The sequence below is a fragment of the Schistocerca americana genome, chromosome 4 (assembly GCF_021461395.2).
Source record: "Schistocerca americana isolate TAMUIC-IGC-003095 chromosome 4, iqSchAmer2.1, whole genome shotgun sequence".
NCBI lineage: Eukaryota > Metazoa > Arthropoda > Insecta > Orthoptera > Acrididae > Schistocerca > Schistocerca americana.
This window is the reverse complement of record NC_060122.1, coordinates 434,702,468-434,728,941: the sequence shown is the minus strand read 5'-3', so window position 1 is coordinate 434,728,941 and position 26,474 is coordinate 434,702,468. Positions and strand designations below refer to the sequence as shown.

The window sequence follows — 26,474 nt, the reverse complement described above, 5'->3', positions numbered from 1 at the left end:
TTAATATGGCAACTCATTTTTAATCAAACATTTGAAGCTGTTTTGTACATGGGTGGTTGATTCTTTAAAGAATCAGCGGGTTGCTGACAATATGCTGACAAGTGGCTTAGGTAGATTTTAATAACATCGTGAGAGAAAGCAACAGAACACCTGCATCTCCTCCATCTCCGTAGACCAACTGGTAAACACCATTATGTGCACATTCAGATAAAATATGGAATATCTTTTTAAAACATATGGCAAGGTGCTTATCTTGGTGTTATGAGTGGTCTTTCACTGTAGTCTGGGCCCGATAACCATCAATGCAGGATACTTACTTCAACCTGTTTAGAGTCAGAAATGTCAATTGGATTAGGTTTGTCATGATACGCTTTCATTCAAATCTCGGCTTTATTGTTCAGTGGTGTTATGAGTGGTCTTTCACTGTAGTCTGGGCCCGATAACCATCAATGCAGGATACTTACTTCAACCTGTTTAGAGTCAGAAATGTCAATTGGATTAGGTTTGTCATGATACGCTTTCATTCAAATCTCGGCTTTATTGTTCAGTGGTTGACACGAAATATTCAGTGTATAGTTTGTGCACTCACAGTGCTAACAAGACGCTGCTTGGCAAAGATTCCATTTTGTATACAAGTCATGCAATGAGATGGTGCTGCTGGATGGTATGAGCTGGCTTTCCAGCCTCTGTGTAAGGGCTACATACAGGAGTGGTTTGGTAAGCCCATGTGCTCAGTGGTGGGTAGGGTACAAGATCATCAAATATCTGTAGTCATCTAGCTGATACCTATACCGACACACACATGCAACTACCAGGAAACAATGTGAGCACAGGAAATGATCAATTTATGCACAAGTACTGGAATAATTTTAAGAAAGCTGAGTGGAAAAGGTTAAAAAACTTTTGGATAAGGCAGTCAGTGAAATCTTCCCATTTCCTCAGTTAATGTCACATCTGTCTATGTAATAGAGAGGTGCTCCATCCTCCTGATAGCAAAAGGATGTAGTACCTGTTACATTCAAAGAAAAACACAACAATGTTTAAGGGAAGCAAAAGTGATTTCTGTCTTGAAACCAGGCAAAGATGCTGAAGATCCTCTCTTCTTTGCAATTTTGAATGTTAGTTTAACTGCATTGCGTTACTATATTAATAGTATACACGTGTATTAGTGTTCCACATAACTTAAGTGACTCTTGTGATCTTTAGTTAACAGAATATTACTGTTATTGCCTAGATACATTTTGTAAACTACCATGAGTGAGAAGTGTTTGAGCTGCTGTAGGAAAGTCAGTTCTGGGGTTTTGTGCAGCTGTTGTGGCAGATGGTTAGATTGGGGTGAATGTAGTGGCTTGGGAATCAGGGAGGTAAATGGGTCCCTTCCATGGCATTGCAGATTATGTTCAAGGGATAGGAAAATAGCAGAACAGCATGGGAAGATGAGAGCTCCTCAGGCTGAACTGGATAGTGCTAGGGAGGAACTGATGAGGTTAAGGGGGGAGAAGGGTGAAGACAGGTAGGAAGTGGTAGCAAGGGACAGGGGCCACAGAAAAAGAGAATAAAATCTGACAGTTTCATCATTGGCACAAACAAAAGATTTGCCTTGCTACATCAGCCAACTAAGGAAGAGGCTCAATTAGATGTAAGTGTAGTCAGCACTCGACAAACTAGGAAACCAAATGTAGCACAAAAAGGAGAAAAGTTCTGTTGTTAGGTAGTAGCCATGGAAGAGAGATGGGCCAGATCTTGCAGGAAAAATTAGGTCACAAGTATTTTCAAGCCCAGTGCATGTGATACAGGATGTTGGATCATTGCGCAAGGGTTTTACAAAGCAGGATCATGTTGTGGTAGTGGGTGGAGCGGGAAACAGTATTGATAGGGATCAGGGCTACAATACTGAGTGTGACCTGGTAAAAATAGCATCTGCAACGAGCCATACAAATTTTGGCTTGGTTCTTGCTTTCATGCGGCATGATCGACCCCAACTGAACAGCTCTGTCAGGAGGGTCAATATGGAGCTAGATCAGCTGCTTCGGGCAGCTACTTTGTCAGGCATAGGTTTGGCTCCTGTTGATGGTGTTGGTATGTGGGACTTCACAACACATGGCCTGCATCTCAGTAGGAAAGAGAAGAGTAAACTGGCTGGGATGATAGCAAAATCTTCAGGGGCGGAGAGGGGGGGGCGGCACTGAAACTCATGGAAGCACTTTTTTAGACTAAGATCAGTGCCCAAACACCCTACATTGCCTGAAATTAAGCTTAATGAGAAGTTCAGACAGGCAGGTACTAGAGATGTGAAAATATCAAAAGATTAACATAACAGTACAGTGAAAAATAATGTTAGTACGTCACAAGATTCACATAAAAGCACAGTGAAAAATAATGTTAATATATTGCATCAGAATATCAGGGGATTAAAAAACGAAGTAGATGAGCTTGTTTGTTAAGAAGATTTAGGAACTGAGGGTGAAATAGATGTACTATGCCTGTCTGATCATCATATAGTCACAGGTACGGAAATGGTAAATGTAGGTGGATATAAGCTTTCAGCACATGTAAGTAGAGACACTATGGAGAGAGGTGGTGTTGCCATATGTTAAAATCTGTCATAGTGTGAAAAATTTGGAAATTAAAAGTTTTTGCGTAGAGCAACATGTGCATGTGAGCTGAAATTAAATAATGACACTTTTATAATTGTAGCCATGTATAGCCCCCCCCCCCCCCATAACTATTTTTGAAAAACTTGGATTCTTTGTTGTGATATCTGTCAGAAAGAGGAAAGCAAATTATTGTTTGTGGGGATTTCAATGTAGATTTTCTGAAAGAGTCCAATAGGAAGCTTGACCTTAAAGTATTACTTGGTTCTTTCAATTTGACATCAGTTATTGATTTTCCTACTCGGGTGGTACAGGAAAGCAGAACACTGATAGATAATGTTTTCATAGACCAAGATAAATTTAATAAAATAAAAATTTTCCTGTTAAAAATGGTCTGTCTGATCATGATGCACAGCTAGTAACAGTATATGATATAGCTCCATACAGTAATGCAAAACAGTCTTCCAAAATAGTGCGTCCAATTAATGATTTAACAATTCAAAATTTTAGGGACAGCTTGCAACAGTTAGACTGGGATGAGGTGTACAAGGAACAAGATCCTAATTTAAAATTTAACCTATTTCATGATACCTTTGTGAGTATATTTGGAAACGGTTTCCCTAAGAAAACAGTGAAACATAATTGTAAGAAACCACGTAAAAAGTCATGAATAAAAATGTCTTGTAAACGGAAAAGGGAAATGTATCTTATAGCCAGGAGGAGTAATGATCCCGGAACTGTGAAACACTGTAAAAACTACTGCACTGTATTAAGTTATTAAAAAGACCTGAAGTATGTGCATTATGTCTGAGATTAGCACACCTGATAATAAAATTAAAACAATTTGGAATATTGTTAAACGGGAAACAGGGCAATCGAGAGCACAAGAAGACTGTACTTCTATCAAACACAATGAAAAGGTTGTTAACAAGTCAGAAGTCAGAAGTAGAAAACATTTTTAATAATCATTTTTAAGTGTTGTAGAGAAAATAGGATCCAGCTATTCATTAGAAAATGCAAGGCGGTATATGGAAGAGGCAGTACCTATGCAATTTGATAAAATTGAAATTCAACCCACCTCTCCTACAGAAATTAAGAAAATAATAAATTTACTTAAAAGTGAAAGCTCTCATGGAATTGATGCCATTTCCAACAGAGTTCTAAAAGCTTGTTCGCAACAAATAAGTACGATTCTCAGCCACATATGTAGTAGCTCACTGGAAGGGCATTTTTCGAGATAGACTGAAATACGGTATTGTTAAACCATTGCATAAAAAAGGGGATAGATCTGATGCTAACAACGACTGCCCAATCTCACTTCTGACAGCTTAAACCAAAATTCTTGAAAAAGTAATGTATGCAAGAGTAGCATCACATATTTGTAAAAATGAAGTACTAACAAAATGTCAGTTTGGTTTTCAGAAAGGCTTTTCAACAGAATATGCTATACATGCTTTCACTGATCAAATATTAAGTGCATTGAATAACCGAACATCACCCATTGGAATATTTTGTGATCTCTCAAAGGCTTTTGATTGGGTGAATCATGAAATTTTTTTAGATAAGCTTAAGTATTGTGGTATGAGTGGGACAGTGCACAAATGGTTTAGTTCATACTTAGCTGGAAGAATGCAGAAGGTTGAAATTAACAGTACCATTTGCAAAAACTAGCAGAGTCCTCTAACTGGGGAGGTATCAAGAATGGTGTCCCACAGGGTTCAGTCTTGGGTACCTTATTGTTCTTAATGTATATTAACGACTTGCCACTCCACATTCACGAAGGTGCAAAGCTAGTTCTTTTCGCTGATGACATAAGTATAGTAATCACAGCCAACATCAAGAATTAGCTGAGGAAATTGCAAATAATGTCTTTCAGAAAATTATTAAATGGTTCTCTGCAAATGGACTCACTAAATTTTGAGAAAACACAATTTATAGAATTATGTATAGTAAATGGCACAACACCATTGATAAATGTACTATGAACAGAAGTCTGTTGTTAAGGCAGACTACTCAAAATTTCTGGGCGTGCGCATTGATGAGAAATTGAATTGGAAGAAACACATTGATGATCTGCTGAAACTGTTAGGTTCAGCTTCTTATGCTATTAGGGTTACAGCAAATTTTTGTGGTAAACATATCTGTAAATTGACTACTATGCCTATTTTCATTCACTGCTTTCATATGACATCATATTTTGGGGCAATTTGTCATTAAGAGAGAAAGTATTCATTGCACAAAAGCGTGTAATCAGAATAATAGCTGGAGACCACCCAAGATCACGTTGCAGACATTTATTAAGGAACTCGGGATATTCACAGTACCTTCGCAATAGGTATATTCACTTATGAAATTTGTCATTAATAACCCATCCCAATTCAAAAATAACAGCAAAGTGCGTAGCTACAACACTACATGAAATTTCACTGTGTCACAGGACGGGATGAATTATGCTGCCACAAAAATCTTTGGTCATTTGCCAAATAGTATTAAAAGTCTGACAGATAGCCAACAACATTTCAAAGCAAATTAAAAGAATTTCTGAATGACAACTCCTTCTACTCAGTAGATGAATTCTTAGATAGTAACTGTTAAAAAAAATATTAATTAATTAATTTGTGTAAAGAAAACTTATGTTAAAGTGAGCGTTCCACATCATTGGGAAATGTTGTATTCATGATCTATGGAACAAGGATTAATGTATGTATGTATGTATGTATGTATGTTTGTTTAAAAAAACCTTAGAGACTGATATTACACCACCAACACAATAAACTGAATGCCACCTCATACTGCAGCAGCCTGGCTTCCACCATAAGAAAATGCAGCAGCCTGGCTTCCACCATAAGAAAATAAACTGCTGGTGAAGGAGTTCTATGAGATAATCAACAATTTGAAGGAAAATCAGACCTTCATAAATAATTATCAAGGTTGGAGGTTCCACACAAGAATTTCAGGGGAAAAAGAAGCCTGCTTCAAAGCAGTTGACTCACCCCTACTGAAATTAACATAAATGTTAATGACTAGCTAATGTCCAAAATTGTAAAAAAGTGAAAACCCCACTTATGACAGAGCAATAGCCACACAAGGAACATGATGCTTATAGAAGCATGTGACAGCTTGGACAAGTACAGCCAAATCCTATTAAAACAAGGCTTGTATTTTTGAGTTTCACAATCGGTACACCACAAGAAAAGTTGATAACACAGGTCTGCAGAAAAGATATTAGACCAACCAACAAAACAACTGACTACTATTGACTTTTCAGCACTGATTTCAAAAATGCAATCCATTTTTTTCTATCGCGTCAGGTTTTCTCACAAAAAAGGGAGTATTTTTGGGTATAATAACAAAATTTAAGCAATTTATCACATTTTTTTCCAACGTTATAAAATTTTATTTTATTTATAAATCATTTTCTAAACTACATTTCCAGTACACTTCCATTTCTCTTTAAGGTCATAAGTCCTTGTAATAATGCTTTTGCTTTCTGTCGAAGCTTCTTTCATTGCTTTTCCTGCTGTGGACTCGTTGAGGAACATCTCTTTTTATTATCCAGGAGTAGTCTGCTATTATGTTGACGTTCCATCTTCCTTGATATTTTCTTTCCATTTCTTTGATGTCTTGGTGAAATCTTTCACCCTGCTCTTCACTTACATTGCCAAGGTTTGCAGGGAATTAGTCAAGAAGTGAGTGAAGAAAATGAACTATAATGCTCATGTTACAGTCCAGCTTCTTAAAGTTGTCGAGCACGTGTGCGACAATTGACTTGTAGTTTGGATCTCTTTTGTTTCCTAGGAAACCAGTAACAACTAATTTAAAAGATGTCCATGCTGCCTTTTCCTTTGTTTCCATTTTGTCCACATAGTTGGGATCTGTCATTAGTTTTCTAATGTCTGGTCTGACAAAGATTCCTTCCTTTAGCTTTGCATCGGATAAACCAGGAAACTGTCCACAAAGATATCTGAAACACTCCCCTTCATCTGGCGATGCCTTAACAAATTGTTCCATCAGCCCCAACTTTAATGTGAAGTGGTGGTAGTAACACCATTTTGGGATCCACAAGGCTTTTTCCTCAACATTTTTAACCCCTACCTGTAAGGTTTTTCTCAAGGGCCAAGCTTTTTTTATGTAGTGTTGCTTTCTGTCTCTACTGTCCCATTCACAGAGAAAGCAAGGGAACTTTGTATGGCCACTCTGTTGACTAAGCAGCATTGAAATCACTTTTAAACCACCACATAGTGTCCATTTGTGGTCTGAATAGCAGAGTTTGCTAAAAACCAGTTCCAGGTTTTCAAAACATTCTTTTAAGTGAACCGAGTGTCCAACTGGTATAGAAGCATACTTATTGCCATTGTGCAGAAGTACTGCTTTAAGGCTTCTTTCTGAATAATCAATAAAAAGTCTCTATTCATCAGGAGCATATTCTATTTTCAAAAGTGCCATAAGTCCAGGAATATCACTACAAAACACCAAGTCACCTTCTTAAGAGAAGAAAGATACAAAATTCTTTTCCCTCGATCGATACCAAGAAAAGGATGTACCCAGAGCCAACATATGTTTATCTTTCAAGCTAGATCCTAAAACCTCTGCCAATTCTTTACAAAGGTCTTGGTCTCTAACTAAATCATTCAGTTCAGACTGTGAAAATGAAATGGGATCAGTTGTGCCAGGATCATAGCAATCTCTGTCTCCTTCACTATCACCTTGCTGAGCCAATAGCTCTTGATCATCTATATCACCCAAAGAATCTAGAGGAGAGGGTATTGATACTTCGGGTCCATGAGGAACAGAGTAAATGGCTGATTGAATGTTATGGTAAGAAATATCAATTTTGTTTTGCAAACTGAAACCTAGTACGTTGCAAGAACAAAAATAGCAGTCATCACTATGATTTTTGGGCTCCCTTCAAATCATTGGTATTCCAAAACATAAGGACTGCTTTTTACGTTGAAACGATTGCTTCAATTCTTCAACATACACTGAACAAACTTTGTGTGGGGCCCAAAGCTTGTCTTGATCGCCTAACTTTCTACCAACATAGGCGAAATATATTTTTTCAACAAAATAGGAAATGTTTCTTTGTTGCTTCTTAATGGTATAGTTACCACAAATGTAGCAGAAGCAATCTGGTGAGTTTATACATCCTCTAGCAGCCATTTTCCATAAAACAACTTCACAACACAAGAAAACAGTCACTTCTTTAAAGCATTAGAAACAACAATACGTGAACAGCACAGAGTGAAGAGGTACTGTGAACTGAAGGACAATAGCAGAAGCTCACTGCTTGGTGATGGCAGGGAAAGGGGCAGCGTGACAGACAGTTACTGACATGAAAATACTGCTGGTTTCTCCTAATTACTCTTTATTTTATGTATATCTAGAATAAAGACGGCTAAATAACAGTTTGTGGAGAACCTAAAAACCAAAATTCAAGTTCACTGGGGTACTGAAACATCGAAAACAACTAAAAGTAGGCAAGCAGTTTGTGAAATAACTGTACGTGATTGAATTTTTTCACTATTTTTCCCGAAATCAGCGTTGAAAACACTATAAAAATCACTTAATAAATTTGAAACAATTTTTATGTCGCAGACCTGTGTAAACACATGGTGAGTTGCAATACTGGAGAACTGTGCCTATTCCACTTACTTGAGGGAGTTATCCCAGATTGAGTTCCAACTTTCCAGAAACATTATTCTAAGGTAAATTTTGAAGTGTGACATGACGTTTTTATGAAATTACATGTCCCATTCCAAGGCTTCCGTGATGACGCAAGATATTCGTGTTGTTCTGTAGTAGGTAAGTGTTGGGACATCCCACAATGGGAGATATTGCAATGATATGTGCAGATGGGAGAATGTTTTGAACCCATCACATCTAAAAGGCAGGATGCTGACTGAGGGTCAGCGCCTGCTGTGTGTGCTGTAGTTTGAAAGTGTTTAGAAGCCCAGGAGAAAAAGAGAAGGCCATGACTACAGTGAATGCCATGAAAAATGACTCAAAGTGGCTTGCGTACAGAATAGTTCTGTCTTGATCGTATCCCAGCTACATCAGTTTTAAAAAGATCTGTCAATCTGCACTGTACATGACAGAACACATTAAGAAACAATGTTTTTGTAAGAGAAAGTGTTAAGTCAGAAGGTATAAATTTCAGTCATTTACATCACTCATGTAGTTTGAAGAAGAATAAATATTGAATTTAATTGATGAAAGGAGAAAATATAAAAATGCAGTAAATGAAGCAGGCAAAAAGGAATACAAACGTCTCAAAAATGAGATCGACAGGAAGTGCAAAATGGCTAAGCAGGGATCGCTAGAGGACAAATGTAAGGATGTAGAGGCTTATCTCACTAGGGGTAAGACAGATACTGCCTACAGGAAAATTAAAGAGACATTTGGTGATAAGAGAACGACTTGTATGAATATCAAGAGCTCAGATGGAAACCCAGTTCTAAGCAAAGAAGGGAAAGCAGAAAGGTGGAAGGAGTATATAGAGGGTCTATACAAGGGTGATGTGCTTGAGGACAATATTATGGAAATGGAAGAGGATGTAGATGTAGATGAAGATGAAATGGGAGATATGATACTGCGTGAAGAGTTTGACAGAGCACTGAAATACCTGAGTCGAAACAAGGCCCCCGGAGTAGACAACATTCCATTGGAACTACTGACGGCCTTGGGAGAGCCAGTCCTGACAAAACTCTACCATCTGGTGAGCAAGATGTATGAAACAGGCGAAATACCCTCAGACTTCAAGAAGAATATAATAATTCCAATCCCAAAGAAAGCAGGTGTTGACAGATGTGAAAATTACCGAACTATCAGTTTAATAAGTCACAGCTGCAAAATACTAATGCGAATTCTTTACAGACGAATGGAAAAACTGGTAGAAGCCGACCTCGGGGAAGATCAGTTTGGATTCCGTAGAAATGTTGGAACACGTGAGGCAATACTGACCCTACAACTTATCTTAGAGGAAAGATTAAGGAAAGGCAAACCTATGTTTCTAGCATTTGTAGACTTAGAGAAAGCTTTTGACAATGTTGACTGGAATACTCTCTTTCAAATTCTAAAGGTGGCAGGGGTAAAATACAGGGAGCGAAAGGCTATTTACAATTTGTACAGAAACCAGATGGCAGTTATAAGAGTCAAGGGACATGAAAGGGAAGCAGTGGTTGGGAAGGGAGTAAGACAGGGTTGTAGCCTCTCCCCGATGTTGTTCAATCTGTATAATGAGCAAGCAGTAAAGGAAACAAAAGAAAAATTCGGAGTAGGTATTAAAATCCATGAAGAAGAAATAAAAACTTTGAGGTTCGCCGATGACATTGTAATTCTGTCAGATACAGCAAAGGACTTGGAAGAGCAGTTGAATGGAATGGACAGTGTCTTGAAAGGAGGATAAAAGATGAACATCAACAGAAGCAAAAGGAGGATAATGGAATGTAGTCGAATTAAGTCGGGTGATGCTGAGGGAATTAGATTAGGAAATGAGACACTTAAAGTTGTAAAGGAGTTTTGCTATTTGGGGAGCAAAATAACTGATAATGGTCGAAGTAGAGAGGATATAAAATGTAGACTGGCAATGGCAAGGAAAGCGTTTCTGAAGAAGAGAAATTTGTTAACATCAAGTATAGATTTAAGTGTCAGGAAGTCATTTCTGAAAGTATTTGTATGGTGTGTAGCCATGTATGGAAGTGAAACATGGTCGATAAATAGTTTGGACAATAAGAGAATAGAAGCATTCGAAATGTGGTGCTACAAAAGAATGCTGAAGATTAGATGGGTAGATCACATAACTAATGAGGAAGTATTGAATAGGATTGGGGAGAAGAGAAGTTTGTGGCACAATTTGACCAGAAGACGGGATCGGTTGGTAGGACATGTTCTGAGGCATCAAGGGATCACTAATTTAGTATTGGAGGGCAGCGTGAAGCGTAAAAATCGTAGAGGGAGACCAAGAGATGAATACACTAAGCAGATTCAGAAGGATGTAGATTGCAGTAGGTACTGGGAGATGAAGAAGCTTGCACAGGATAGAGTAGCATGGAGAGCTGCATCAAACCAGTCTCAGGACTGAAGACCACAACAACAACAACATGTAGTTTGGAAGACACTTAAAGCTCTCTTCCAGCTTCCATCCATGCACAAGGAGATGAAATCCTGTGAAGAATGCTGCAACATGGTCAGGTGGAACTAAACAGCAAGACGACCTCAGAAACATCAAGTATGACAACCGAGTGCAATTTTACTAAGCAAATCTACTGACATTGAGCATAGGAGGATTACAGACTACACATAGGAAATGTAACACTGATCATCTACACTGCTTTTCATTATAGTGACCTAGGTGAAGTACTCAATTAGCAGTGCTACAGAAAGAGAGAATAAGATGATTTCGTGCACTTTTAATTAAAAACCTGAGAAAATACATTGTCACCAATGATGACCTACATCAACAACAAACACCAAAGAAGAATAAACATATGCATTGCAGTGGAATAAACTGCACTACAAGGAGAAAAGTAACTTCAAATACTATCTAAAAAAGGATTTAAGAAAACTGAATAAAAAACAGAAGTTCAAGATTATACTTTGTTGTCCATAGAAACCGAAACAACAATGGCAAATACAATCATGTTAAAATCAAATAAGACTTGGCAATACAGGAAGACTTTGTTGTTTGACTAATAAGATTTCCTGTCTTGAGTCTGAGGCCTACAACTGGCTCTGCAGTCCATGATGTTACTGCAGCAGCTGATGGTTGACCAGAATATGGCCCATCCCCACACAACGTCCGCAGCCCAGCTCATCGACACACCACAATGGTTACACACCTGTAGCTTGCTGACAACACAGCGCAGCAAGCTGTTTTATCATCCAGTGAGCTGTACTCAGTCCAGAACTGAAATTTTTTGTGCTTTGTGTTTAATCTTCCAAAGATTTGAATCGGTGTAGAGGGGTAAATACAAAGTGATGTTATTTAAATACTTTTCAATCTACATATTTATTTTTGTTCAATTTTGTATGCCTGTGGCCACACAAAGTGTGGGGGACAAGGTAACAGCCTTCTCTATGAAATTGGAGATGAGGATGATCGAGATTAAAACCACTATGACAGAATCAATTTCTAGTATTGATACAGAAGGTGATAAGATTTCCAGTTTAGAAAGAATAACATCAAATTTGCCTGATGAATAACAGACTGAAGTAAATCAGCAATGTGACCAAGAAATTAACAAAATGAGTGAGCAATTTGAAGAGGTACATGACAGACTTAAGACATCAAATTGTCAAATCTCAGACATTCGAGGACAGGTGGGGGTGTTGGAGCAGGGTAGAGAGTTAAATAAAATACCAATTACTCAGAAAACATTGATGAGTTTGGAGGAACAGTTCCAGGAACTAGTGAAAGAGAAAACACAAAAAAATTTGAATCTCCCCTAATTCTGTGGGGAATATACTGTAAAACCAAAAAGAGTATCTAAAGTTGGGGGAAGAATTAGAAAAGACCAAACTAGAACTTACCAAAACGTCAGCTACTGGTAACAGTGGGATCATAGGTGATTTATTACAAGAGCTTCAACTGGGGACTGCATTGGGTTTATCAAAAAAGTTTCCTAAATTCAAACCCGCTGGGGTAGTACATCCTACTTATTTTTTTAGGATATTTTCCAGATAATTACTTAAAACAAAGATGAGGATACGAAAAAAAAAAAAAAAAAATTTTCATTCAGTTACCTGGCAGAAGATGCTGCAGACTGGGGAACTGCCCATTTGGAGGTATTAGACTCACGGGGCAATTTTCGGGAAAAGTTTAAAAGAAAGTACTGGTCAACAAGTGCAAAGGAAGAAATGACATTAGAATTATTAGATCCAAAACATTATAATAGTTCACGGAAAAGCTACAAGAAGCATACTGAGTGGCATCTCACTAGATGTGGCATCTCACTAGATCAAAATATTTAGTCTCATAAAAGAGACCCATCTTGTACAAGTACTAGTCCATAACCTTCCATATTATGTCAGGAATAAGATCTGGTACCAAGGATGGACAAATATTAACCATTTGTTGCCTTTTGTCCAGGACCTGGACACACTGCATACATAAAGAAAGAGTTGATTGTATACAAAGAGAAAATCACAAAGTGGCACTAATGAGAAGAACTGGTAACCAAACAAACTTGAAAAGAAGAAATGAAAGCAACTTCTGTCATGTTAACAGCATAAACAGGGATAGAGGGAATTAAGAAGATGTTGTGCTAAAGAATATGCAATCCCAAGCATTTGTTCACAGTACCACAAACATTGTCAATTCTACTGTAAATAATAGGATGTCTCTTCCTAGCCAAGGCATAGTAAAGATTAATTATCCCATAATGATAACAGGTAACAGGGCACAATCTGGAACAGGGGCCAGAATCCAGGATGTAATGACGCAATCATTGGCCCATATACAGAGAAACTGATTGCTTTCACACAGGCTGTACCTATGAGGGAATGGCTACTGGAAGAAGATGAAGTAATAGAGAAAGAACAGACATAACCTATGGTTAAAGGAAATGTCTGGGGAAAGAAGGTACACATTTACATCAACTCTGCGAGTGAGATATCTTTGGTATCCCAGGATTTCTTAGAGACAATTAGAAACAAGAATCCTTGACCCATTTTAAAGATGTTCAGAGTCTGTATTGTTGGAATAACCAGGAACAAAGGAAAGTTCTTAAAGAAAAAACAGGGTTACCCCTACAAACAAATAACTTTTAGTGCATGGTAACTTTATTAGTGGCATCACATATATGTATGTGAACACTGCTAGGTACTGATTGGTCACTAACATGTGAGGGGAAGGTGCTTATGAAGGTGAAGAGAAAATAGATACCCTTTGAAGTTATGCATTCCAATGCAGAGATCTGGTGGGGATAGCGTAGGGCAGTCGGGATGTTATATGGGGAACAGGGGATGAGGTGGAAAATGAGAGAAGTAGAGGAGAGGAAAGAGAACAGTTGACGTGTTGGTTGATCACAAGGTTGTGTAGTGATGGAGTGAGAGCAGGGAAGGGGACAGGGGACAGGTAGGTGAAGCACAGCGACCAATGAAGGCTGAGGCCAGGGGAGTTGCAGTAATGTAGGATATATTGCACGGAGGTTTCCCACATGTGCAATTCAGGAAAGCTAGTGTTGGCAGGAAGAATGCAAATGGTGTAGGCTATGAAGCAGTCATTTAAGTGCAGAATATTGTGTTGGGCAGCATTCTCAGCAACCATGTGGTCCAGTTACCTCTTGGCCACAGTTTGTTGGTGGTCATTCATGTGGACAGAAAGCTTGTTGGCTGTCATGCCCTTGTAGAATGCAGTGTAGTGGTTGCATCTTGGCTTGTACACCACATGACTGCTTTCACAAGCAGCTTTGCCTTTGATGGTAAAGGTGATGCTTGTGACTGAACTGGGGGAGGTGGTAGTGGGAGGATGTATAGGACAGGTCTTGCGTCTAAGTCTATTACAGGAATGTGAGACACGAGGAAGGGCTTGGGAGCAGGGGTGAAGTAGGGGTGGATGAGGATATTGTGCTGGTTTGGTGGGGTGAGGAATACCACTGTGGGAGGGATGAGAAGTATAGTGGGCAAAATAGTCCTCATTTCAAGACACGATGAGAGGAAGTCAAAACCCTGATGGAGAATGTGATTGAGTTGCTCCAGTCCTGGATGGTACTGAGTCATGAGGGGAATGCTCCTTTGTGGCTGGACAGTGGAACTTTGGGTGGCAGTGGGTGACTGGAGAGATAAGGCATGGGAATCTGTTTCTGTACAAGTTTAGGATGGTAATTTTGGTCTGTGAATGCCTCAGTGAGACTGCTATATTTTGAGAAGAGCTGCTCATCACTATTAATGTGATGGTCACTGAGGGCTATGTTGTTTGGAAGGGACTTCTTGGTATGGAATACAGAGCAGCTGTTGAAGTGGTTTTGCTGGTGGTTGGTAGGTTTGATATGCACAAAAGGTATTGATGTAGCTGTCTTTGAGCCAGAGGTCAACTTCAAGGAAGGTGGCTTGTTGGGTTGAGGAGGATCAGGTGTAACAAATGGGGGAGAAGGTGTTGAGGTTCTAGAGGAATGTGGATAGTGTGTCCTTGGCCTTGATCCAGATCATGAAGATGTCGTTATGGAATCTGAACCAGATGAGAAGTATGATTTGTGGGTAGTTAAGAAGGATTCCTATAAATGGCCCATGAAAAGGTTGGCCCCATGCCATGCGGGTGCCCTTTACTGTTCCACTGCTTGTCACTACTGATTCCACTACCTTTACATTAACAACCCTAATACCCATGGCCTCACCACTACTGAACTTCACCTTTTTCAACGTCCAACAGATTCAAAACCTACAACCTCCTCCCTTGTCACTACGATCAACTATATTTTCACCCACTACATTACTTCACATTTGAAGGCATCACCTACAAACAACTCCCTGTAGCCTCAAAGATGACTACATCACAACCTCCTTCCATATCAAACCTATCAATCACAATCAATACCTCGACTTCATCAGCTGCTAACTATTCCATGCCACAAACTCTCTTCAATACAGCCTTGCCACACATGGCCATCACATCTGTAGTGACGAGCAGCCCCTGTGCAAATATACCAAGGGTCTCACTGAGCACTTCACAGACCGAAATTATGCTCTCAGCCTTTTACAGAAACAGATCTCCCATACCTTACCTCTTCAGAGCCCCATGACCTCAAGCCCCACCATCTGGCCACAAAAGACTATTCCCTTGTGAATCATTACCACCCAGAACTGGAGCAACTGAATCACATTCTCCACCAGAGTTTTGACTAACTCTCATCATGCCCTGAAATGAGGAATATTTTACCCACTATCTCCCACAAAGTGATATTCTGCTGCCCAACAAATCTACAGAATATCTTCATCCATCCCTATGCCACCCATGTTCCCAAGCTCTTGCCCCCATGCCTCATATCCCTGCAGTAGACTTAGATGCAAAATCTGTCCCATACAACCTCTCACTGCCACTTACTCTAGTGAGGTCGCAAGCATCAGTCCCTTATGATCAAAGGCATGGCCACCTGTGAAAGCAGTTATGACATCTACAAGCACAGATTGAACCACTGTGCTGCATTCTACGTGGGCATGACAACCCACAAGCTGTCTGTCTGCATGAACGACCACCAACAAACTGTAATCAATACACAATTGGATCACCCAGTTGCTGAGCACACTGCCCAACACAACATTCTTCACTTAAATAACTGCTTCACAGTCTGCACCATCTGGATCTCTCCCAGCAACACCAGCTTTTCTGAACTGTGCAAGTGGGAAATCTCCCTGCTATATCTCCTATGTTCCCATAACACTCCTGGCCTCAACCTTCCTTAGTCACTTCCTTCACCTACCTATCCCCTTCCCTGCTCTCACTCGAGCACTATACAGCCTTCTGTTCCACCAACACATCCACTAGTCTCGTTCCCCTCCTTTACTTCCTCCTTTTCTGCCCCCTGTGTAACCTCCTCACTGTGTCTAGCTGCCCTAGCCTCTCCCTACCTCGTACCTATATGCACCCACAAGCAGTACTTTGCAGTCCCCCACCCCTACCCAGATATTCATTTGTCTCTCTGTCCCAGCCTCCTTCATACCCCACTACCCAGACTGCTTCTTCCATCACACACAGTTGCTTGCAGTCCAGCCTTGGTGGCCTGAGACAGTGGTCATGTATTTTTGAGTTATGATTGGGTTGTCTGCTTTAGGAGAAGGCCTTTTGGCCAAAAGCTCACTTATTTAGCATTTTTTTTATTGTGCCCGTTTTGACTCAACATCTCCACCATCATATGGTGAATAGCAATCTATCCTCCTAATCATATTATGAATAAATTCTCTTATTTTAAGAATCTAAGTAGTAAAGTGAGAAAGATATTGAGAACCCATGAAGAATGTCAAGGGATTAAAGAGGATAACATTAATGTGCCATATAAACTGATAAATAATATCAACAGCTCTATATGATCTAACTGCAGCAGATTGTTACGGCCAGATGCCTAAATGTCAAACTTTATCCAATTAAACAAGCAAATAAGGGTTCTGTAATAAACTATTTAAGGGTATACTTCATAGATATATGGTAACACCAGCAGTTATTAACGGCTAATGGGTCACAGTTCACAAATAATAGTTTCCAGGAATTTCTTGCATGGAAATGGGAATTGAATGCTTGTGAGTCAGTAATGAAGGAAATTGGTTGTTTGTGTAGAACATATTGCTCTGAGGAATGTACCATATGGGCTCAGTTGATTACAGTGTTTCAAGTGATCATAAACAAACTACTGCGTATGTGTACAGTACTACCTCCAGTTGAAGTTATGAATAAAAATTTTATTGGGGAATCCCTACTAAAATGATTTAAATGGCCACCTACAAGTAGAGGAACTACAGAAAATAGTGGGTAAAAGTATACACAAGCAAATGAAAATCAGAGGGAAGAGATATTTGATTGTACCATGAGTACCGTTTTATTTATTTTTGATTCACTTTTGTTTTAAGTGAAAATTTTGTGTGAAAAATAAAACGTTTTGGCTATGTGTTTTATGTTATTCAATAGAAAAGTATGTTTTCTACAGAATTGTGCTTTTAGTCTTTTTATGCTGGTATACATTCTGTTGTTTTCAGGTAATTGAAATGGAATGTAAAGTTGACACAAAAGAGCATTTTCGAACCTACTGCTTTTTAGTCACAGAAGCTGTTCGAGAAGTTTGAAAAGTATATGGTGAAGGAGAGATGCCCCTTTGGTTGGTTTAAGAGATTCAACGACAGCAATTAGACCTCAAAGACATGCATGATCTTTCATGAATTGGTTGATCAGAACCAAACACTGAATGCACAACTTTATGTCCAACAAATGCAATGACTTGACAACATTATCCAGCAACAAAATCCTGATAGGCAACATGGCATTCCTCTGTAACATAACCCTCACACTGCTATGGAAGCCATTCAAACACTTGGCTCAGAAGTGCTGCCACATCATTTGGATTCTCCTGACTTGGCGCTTTCCGATTTCCATTTGTTCAGTGCCTGTCAAATGAACTGCATGGCATTTCACTCTGTAACAACACGGAATTCCAAGGTTTGACAGGAAGGTTTCTTCAAGTGGAACCCAGGTGATTTCTACTATTGAGGCATCAAACAGCTTGTTGAATGTTAGGGCCAAGTTGTAAAGAACACCAGAGAATACATTATTCATTGAGTTGTTCATTTCTTGTTTATTTTTGTGGAAACCTGCCCCTTAAAAAAAACACCAGAACTTACAGGCCAACCTAATACAATCAGAGTGCAAATATGCCCATGTTCCATGTTGATAAGCTAGTATTGATTAAGTATTATCACTGCAGTTCAAATATAAAGAAACAGACTTAGCAATTTTTTTTCAAGACATCATCATCATCATCTTGGACAGTTTCCAGAGGCTGGAAACTGTCCAAGATGATCATAATGATGATGACATGGTGAACCACTTAAAATAGTGGGTATTTAACATTCAAAGGCATTATTTTTAGTAGACATTAAAATGGGGAAGGAAAAGGTTTATACAATATCAATATAGTAAAGAAAAGAAAGTCCACAGGACAACCTGCACTCTAAGTCGGTACTCTGGGTTAACATCAGGACTGTCGATAGTTTTAAAAATGTCAGGAACCCAAAAAAACAATATTTAAGAAAAAAATCATTATCAGCCCTCGATATATAAAAAAAAAATTATTGATATACAGACGGAAAAAATGTCGACATACCAGCCAAAGAAAATATCGGCTGCACATTGTAAATACACTGCCAGTTTTAGACCTGTAAATTTTAGTATTGATTCATAATTATATATTCTATATATCAACAGTTTCTGCTTATCCACCTTGGAGCAAAAACTGAACGGAAAATGATGCATGTTCACATTTGGCGATAATCAATTTGCTAACAATGTTAATTGCAGACAAGTGGCACAATAAAAGGTGACTGATGGGCCCATCATTCGGTTTCGTCACATATCAGATCTGTCTGGAACACTTCAGGTTGACTTCCCTGTTTTTTCATTTCTGTGAACACCAGCAACCCAGCAACTGTAGTGTCAAAATTATGTGGTGATATTAAAAGTTGCAGTTTTTGGAACGAAATTTTCATTATGCAGCAGAGTGTGTACTGATATGAAACTTCCCGGCATATTTAAAACTGTGTGCCGGACCAAGACTGGCACTCGGGACCTTTGCCTTTTGCACTCCTGGAGTGTTAGTTCTGTAAGGCCTGCAGGAGAGCTTCTGTGAAGTTTGGAAGGTAGGAGACAAGGTACTGGCTGATTTAAAGCTGTCAGGAAGGGTCATGAGACATGCTTGGATGAGTTTGAGTCTGAGTCCAGCACACAGTTTTAATCTGCCAGGAAGTATTGTAGCAGTTTCTGCTGGTAGCACACATGCCTCCACCCACCGCAAAGAAAATCTTGTCATTTAGATTTATGTTCATCCGTTTCAGCAACTGTTTTTGAAGAATGCTGATGTGAAGAAATAGTGCACTAATTGCATGAAAAATTGTTTTTTAACGCAACTGTTGTGCTATTTCCTCTCATTGGATATCTTGTTATTCCATCCACACTGCCAACCCCCCCCCCCCCCCCTCCCCCCGTGCAAACTGACTTCTTCTTCGTGCCATCTATATTTGCTTCACACAGTCAAAGAGAAAGACTGGATGTGATGAAAGCTCAAAAAGTAGTAAGACTCCTTCACACAGTTAAAGTAAAATTATGTTTTCTACAATTTCGAAAGAGCAACTTCAAATATTTATCAAAAATTGTGACAAAAATATAGCATATAATAAAAATACTGGTGCTCAATATTGCCACTTTGATACTGATATATTGGTGAAAAAAATATTGATATTTTATCAACTACCCTAGTTAATGCCTGTCGGGTTTAATGAACTAATTGTTTCAGTATTTCTTGTTTAGTTTTCCTTGAAACTACTTCTCCTTTTTTGCTAATCTGTTGTCTTTCAACTGTAGAGCCCATTTACTCTACTTTGAAATGAAGCAACATGGCACAGTTAGGACAAAGCAAGTCCTTAGTCTTTTGTAACAACTAAACAGTGATGCTTATGCTTGCACAACAGCAATAAAATACAGCAATTTATATGTACAAACTTTATTTGTGTGTTGAAAATATGCCATCGAGTGTATGGTACATACAATTTTCTACCTTTTCATTCCTCTTTCCTCTTATACCTTCTATAGGAGATGAGTTACGTACAATAAGTCACCAGGTACAAAGGTACTTATGACAGAGATGAAATACTTTAAGTCACCATGTACATACACACTTACGCAAAAAGTGAAAATACTATGACTAAGTGCCAAAGACGTAAAGACTGATGGCTAAGCGCGCGCGCGCACACACACACACACACACACACACACACACACCACCACCACCACCACCACCAAGTGGTGTTGTTCTTGTTACTCAACGACTACTGGCTACTCATTGTTCAAATCAGTTCTCAGACCCTGTACAAATAAAAGCAGACAAGTCTGGTCTGTAATATATGTTAACATTCTTCATCCTCCAGCATTCTTAATGAACCTGACAGCGATGGAGTCCCAGGGAGGGGAGGGAACAAGGGGAGGGTCGGGAAGGGAGAGTGGGATGAGACTCTGTCTTTGGGATCTGTGTTCTTTACTTCTTCGATCCTAACACACTTATCCCTACTTTTAATTTCTTTCTTCTTCACTGGAGTACCAGTCCTATCTTCCCTCTTTTCAAGTTCATGTGTTTCTATGGCAGAAACCCTTCTTTTATCCATGCCACTTTGTAGTAATTACAATCTTTTCACATGAAAGCTAAGAGATAATGCACATAAGAAATGGTAACACATGTAAAACAAAGTAATACAGTCAGTACATGTATTACTGCAAGGACAATTTTCTGGACATGTTAGCAACATCAAATAGAAGAAGGGAAAGCACTCACTAAACAGGGTTGTGAAGTGCTAACATGTAAGCGAGAAGAAATAACTTAGCACTTCAATTGTTTAGTCACTGAAGGAGTGAAATCAGGCAAAGAGTATTGTTACCTCTGACAAGAGCACACTTATGAATATACGGTGTAGTTACACAAGAAAGAAAAACCAATAGTTAGCAAGATACAAGGTCAATAACTGAAAAGTGAAATATTGATCATTTTACTACAATTTACTCAAATAGATGTGTTATGTAATTAGCGTGATAAGGAGGAAAGTAGAATGTATAGTTGTTCCCAGAGGAACTCTTGTTGGAAGTACTTACACAATGTGAAGAGATGAGAGCTTAAGACAAGCAATAACTTCATATTCGTATGCTCCTAAAGAGTTTTGAAAACAGATAATATGTTCGTGCTAGGGGAGTTTGAACTATCTAGCATGAGCACACAATATTTTATGCTAGCAAATAGGACTGTAGATTTTACAGACGTTAGCACACTCTACTACTAAAATGATCAATGGTCTGAATTACAGTAATAAAAGTAACAAGTATGTGTAATAGTAGCACTGAGATACCAAACAAAAAAGTAGTATAGTAAGGCATGTAAATTTAAAGGAGTGTGGGAACACAAGCATATAGTGACCAAAAAGAGTTGAAAGCAAAGGAGCAATGTCTTCAACGAATATGGAAAACATGTCCCACACCCATGAGATCATCTCTTTTTTGGGTCTATGGAACAAAAACTGAATCTAATCTAATCGCTCGGATGCTTTGCATATTGGTGAGTGTTTGTGATGCATTGTACCACTTACAGCAAATGTGTTGCAGAATATGGAGTATGTGTACCCATGCAAGGAATGGCCTAAGTATAGGTCAGGTGAATCCATGGAAGGAATTACCTGATCCATATTGGGGAGGGGGGTTAATTTGTGATCAATACATAATTCCATGCAATTTTTTATGAACCAGCCAACTCTTCACTGCAATAAAAAATCAAGTCACAGATGTTGCTGTCATTTGATATGTATCTAATGAATCACAAGGCACAGGGGTAGCAAACGAAGAACATGGCACAGGGGTAGCACCTCGCTGTTTACAGTCCAACGATTGATCTCTCCACTGCCTTAGGATACATATGTTCAATATTACACAAAAATAATCTTTTCTCTTTCCATTTAAATGAATGTCACTATAAACAGTAGGCTACATAAGTCACACAAAGAAAAATACTGAATGCTATATCTAAGGATCATGGGCCTGGTGGAGTAGGGGGGGGGGGGGGGGGGGGGGGGTTCTGAAAGTCAGTGAAATCATTGGCTTTGTTTATTATTATTTGTGATGTCACCTGTATGTGCTCACTGTAAAATACGAAAGTCATATTTAAAAATAAAAAACACACATACACACACACCTCCTGAACTCTGGGTGTCAAGAAAAATAAATGATATTAAGAAATTCAATTAACATGAAAATTCAGTATGATGCAGGACAGAATACAACTGAAGTGAACATAGAGAGTTACGAGGTGTAAAATGTAGTTCATTAAATTTCATAAAGTTGAGTATTGACACTACTTACTATACTGAGTTCTGATAAGTTGGATTTACTACTAGTTACTGACGGGGCTCTGTTGTCTTCCACATCCCCCTCTTCACTCTCTACTGAGCCCCCATGGTGTGTTTCTTTTAGGAAACGATCTAAGTATGATACCTGAGATGAAGGACGATCCAAAACTGTAACAAAGTAGCAAAGTCAGTCCTGAAATGTAATATCTCAAGTGTTGGTATAATATAATCACTAAATTATGTAATGGATGTTATAAATTATTTCATACAAAAGTTGTAAATGCAAGGCCAGAAGTCATATTGTTAAGTTAAAAAAAAAAAAAAAAAACAATATAATAAAGAAGGAAGAAAACAAAAATGCAATGCCAAGCCTTTCTGACTGCACTATTGTTATGTCAGCACTAAAGCTTAAATAGCGTAACCTGCACACACATAAGTCTGATCCATTTTGGTAGTTTTGAAATAGATTATAGTGTGGATGTGAACTGCACAAAACATAATAATAATTATAACATTGATAATTTTGATTTTCTTACATAAAAAACAAAAACAATCTATTGCAAAACAGTAACACAGCACAACAACAAAAAGGACTGAGCCACAAACCTACAAGATTAAAACCAACACAGAACACGCCACAACATTTTCATCTGTCAGACATTTTTATAGCCTACTTAGTAATGGTTGCATTTAAAGCTCAGAATGATACTTACAAAATTTTTCACACTATTAATTAGAACTAGAATAATCAGTTATTGATAACATAATTTAAATGGACGGATAAAAAATCTACTCACCAAGCAATGGCAGGGAAACACACACAAAAGTATTTAACGTTTACAAGCTTTCAGAGCCAGTGGCTCCTTCTTCTGGCAGAAGAGTTGAAGGGGAAGGAAGAGGGGCGAAGGAAAAAAAAGGACTGAGGAGGTTTAGGGAAAGGGGTACAGTTCAGAAAAATCATCCAGAACCCTGGATCTGGAAGACTTTCCTTCTCACCCCGTCCAGTAAGTCTCCCCTGACCCGCGGTTCTCGGTGACTTTTCTGAACTGTACCCCTTTCCCTAAACCTCTTCAGTCCTTATCCTTCACCCCTCTTCCTTCCCCTTCAACTCTTCTGCCAGAAGAAGAAGCCACTGGCTCCAAAAGCTTGTAAACGTTAAATCCTTTTGTGTGTGTGTTCCATTGCAGCTGCTTGGTAAGTAGATTTTTTACCTATTAATTAGAACTGTTATTCTTCATAGTGTCATTTTCACGGTAAGTGCTATACCTATACACTTATAGAGCCACAATCTGACCAACTTGCCCTATAAATTAAAATCTCAGTTGTTCCCAATTATGGCCTTAGAGGCCACAATATAAAAAATGTATGAGAAAAATCCTCACAATTTGTGAATGGGTAGATATGCAATAATTTTTGTTGTCAACTTCCCTGTTTCTTTTTATTTCTTTCAGCCTTCTATTTTTTTCCAATCCCCCTCCCCTTTCCCCTCTTACACTGTAGATGCTTCATTTTTATATTTTCATGTTAAATGTTTTACCCTTGACAGTTTCCCAATGTTCTACTTGCTACAATCCTCACTTCTTTATAAATGTTATCCATTTTTACAGATGACTAAAGAAAGGAACTGCTGTTTATCATGGCTTGGTAAAATTTTACCATACTGAGAGTTGCTCTTTCTGAGCATGATATTTTTCACTTCTAATCTTTTGCTGCTCTGTTCTACATAGAAAATAGCTAAGAATATTCTTCCTGAAGGCACAACATTATTTACATAATAACTGTAGCAGAAATGCCATTAAACTGCACATATTGGATACAAACAACAAGGAATAATAAATGCAATTCTGATATTACTAATATCTGAAAGAAACACATTTATTCAAATTTTGACCTACAAGTGGGTAGGATTATTTTTGTGGATAAAAAAATAGAAAAAATTGAAATGCTATCAAAAAAAAAAAAAAGCTTTACAGCAACAAGAAAGGACTGTTAAAAGCTATTAGCATCCCACTTTAATTCAGTGCTAAAAAAAAAAAGGAAGGCCACAAAGAATGTCATTATGTGATGGTAAGTTCTTTGCAGTATTATTTGTGGACAGTCAAATTTCTACAAAGAAAGTACAAGTTAATTTAATTTGACAGACAATGAGAAACATATTTGGTTAACATTGACACACTTGGAACACTGGAACCACTCATCAAATATGAAACAGACATCGACTTTTCACTCTGCATGCATTTAAACAAATTACAATCTTTCCTGCCCACACAAAAACTAATTGTTTATTTTGTAAAACATAATGTGAAAATAAAAAGCATTCTTGAAGTGATTGCCTTCACTTTTGCATAATGTCAATAGCAGTTTCTTACTTTAAAAAAATAACAGTATTTAAATGATCATTTGTTGTATATCATACAAGGAAACACACTGAATATGGTTCTGTCACAATGTACTGACTGTCTTATAGACATGAAACATTTTAAAGTAAGGAATTAAAAATTATTAGGAACCTGTAAGTGGGAGAGAAAGCCAAATATGAGGTGGGTGTCACAAACAAAAACTAATGCAGCAGCAACAGCAGCAAAGAAACAGCAACCAGTACATTACCAAATGGTGATGTGATGCTCTCAACACCTTTTCTATTCCAATAAGCTGGAGTCATTTTCAGAAATATATTTTCATAAGGAGTAGAAGCAAGCCCCACAGGCAGCTTGTGACACCAATAAATAGGGGCATTTTGTCTATAGGACCAAGAGAGGAAAAAGAATAAACTATTGCATTAAATATAACTGTGAAATATTATGAATAACTCCTAACCATTTTGTCTACTTTAAGCCGATGTGATCCTTAAACTGAACATTTATGAAGTAAATGTTGTAGACAATATTTTTCAATAAGCCATGAGTCCTCTCACGCCATCTCACAATAACAATATAGCTAGCTACTTGGAAGCTGGACAAAAATTGTTTCGAGCAGTAATTTGTCACAAGACAATTCTGCCAGGCATGAAGTTCATTAAAATAGTTGATTTCAAGAGAAACAATTTTCTTACAGTTACAACAATCTCTCTCAATTGTTGTAAATAATTTGAATACTGGCATCACTGAAATGTGTATACACTGTCATTCAAAACATGTTACTTTTGTTAATAGAAGTCAACACAAAGACAATAGACCTATTGTTGACTGTGTATTTTGTCCATACAGTGGTCTCCAGAAACAAATGTAAGCATCTTTTTATCACTGTACAATTTTGAACATAAAATACTGAGGTGCATGAAAATGGTGTTACACTGTACTAACCTGTTTACAACCGTACGCAAGGGTGATAAAATTTTGTTTGTCAGTGGACTGACACACAAACATTCACTACTAAAACTCCAAACCATAAAAAATCTGAACAATGTTTCATTTCTTGGGAGATAATTTAAGACATTCACAAAGGAAAGGTAGTAACAGGCTGCACAAAGCCTGTGTGATCTGCACCTGCAGCACTAGGGCAAAGTACCTCTCCCTCTCTCTCTCTCTCTCTCTGTCTGTGTGTGTGTGTGTGTGTGTGTGTGTGTGTGTGTGTGTGTGTTTGTTTTTAAGGTATGAGGTGTAAAATTATCGAAATGGAACACTATAAATTCCAAATTTTATTTACGCATATCTACTTTTCAGTACCTCAGTTATATTGTGTATGATTGTCTATATTCTTTGCTTTGTAATACACTCAAGGCTTTCCATTATTGCATTAACATTCAACATTCTTTTTGCTTTTGGGTTAGCAATAATTCTAAGAACTGCAGGGCACCATAACTGCTCAGTAAAGTGCAAGGGTCGTCCAAACAAGTCCACGACTGATATACAACAGCTTTGATGAAGGAGCTGAAGGAGGTGGACGATTTATGCAACAATTTCCTCAATTCTAACATAAATGCACTGTAATGACATATTCATTATTGGCACATGTACTAGAAAAAATTCAACATAATGAATATTCCAGAATTAACTGAGTTACTTTTCTAGGCAATTGTAGTGACAGGAAAAGTAATGCAGGGGCAACGTGTAAAGCAAATGCTGAACCACATGTGGTGGTCAGTCCTCTCAAGTAGTAAGTCTTACATGACTTGTCTTTGGCTAATTATAAAGGCCTCAAGATGTCAGAAAAAACTATATTCAATTACTTAAATTCCCAGAATTCTCTCTTCTATCACCTTTCCTCGAAACTGCTCAACTGAGGCATGGAAATGGTTTACTACTTTGATGCGTATCTGGTCCTTTTTTCTCTTTTGGATGTTACTGACCTGACCTTGGATACGCA

General features: G+C 38.2%; 1 protein-coding gene across 1 annotated transcript in view; it reads right to left on the bottom strand.

Moving 5' to 3' along the window:
- Positions 1-26,474, bottom strand: part of LOC124614022 (serine/threonine-protein kinase Genghis Khan) — a 349,615-nt gene that overhangs the window by 77,274 nt on the left and 245,867 nt on the right. Inside the window, exon 19 of the mRNA XM_047142836.1 lies at positions 22,183-22,337. Within this exon, the coding sequence (XP_046998792.1) occupies positions 22,183-22,337 (155 nt within the window). The remainder of the gene's footprint in view (positions 1-22,182; positions 22,338-26,474) is intronic.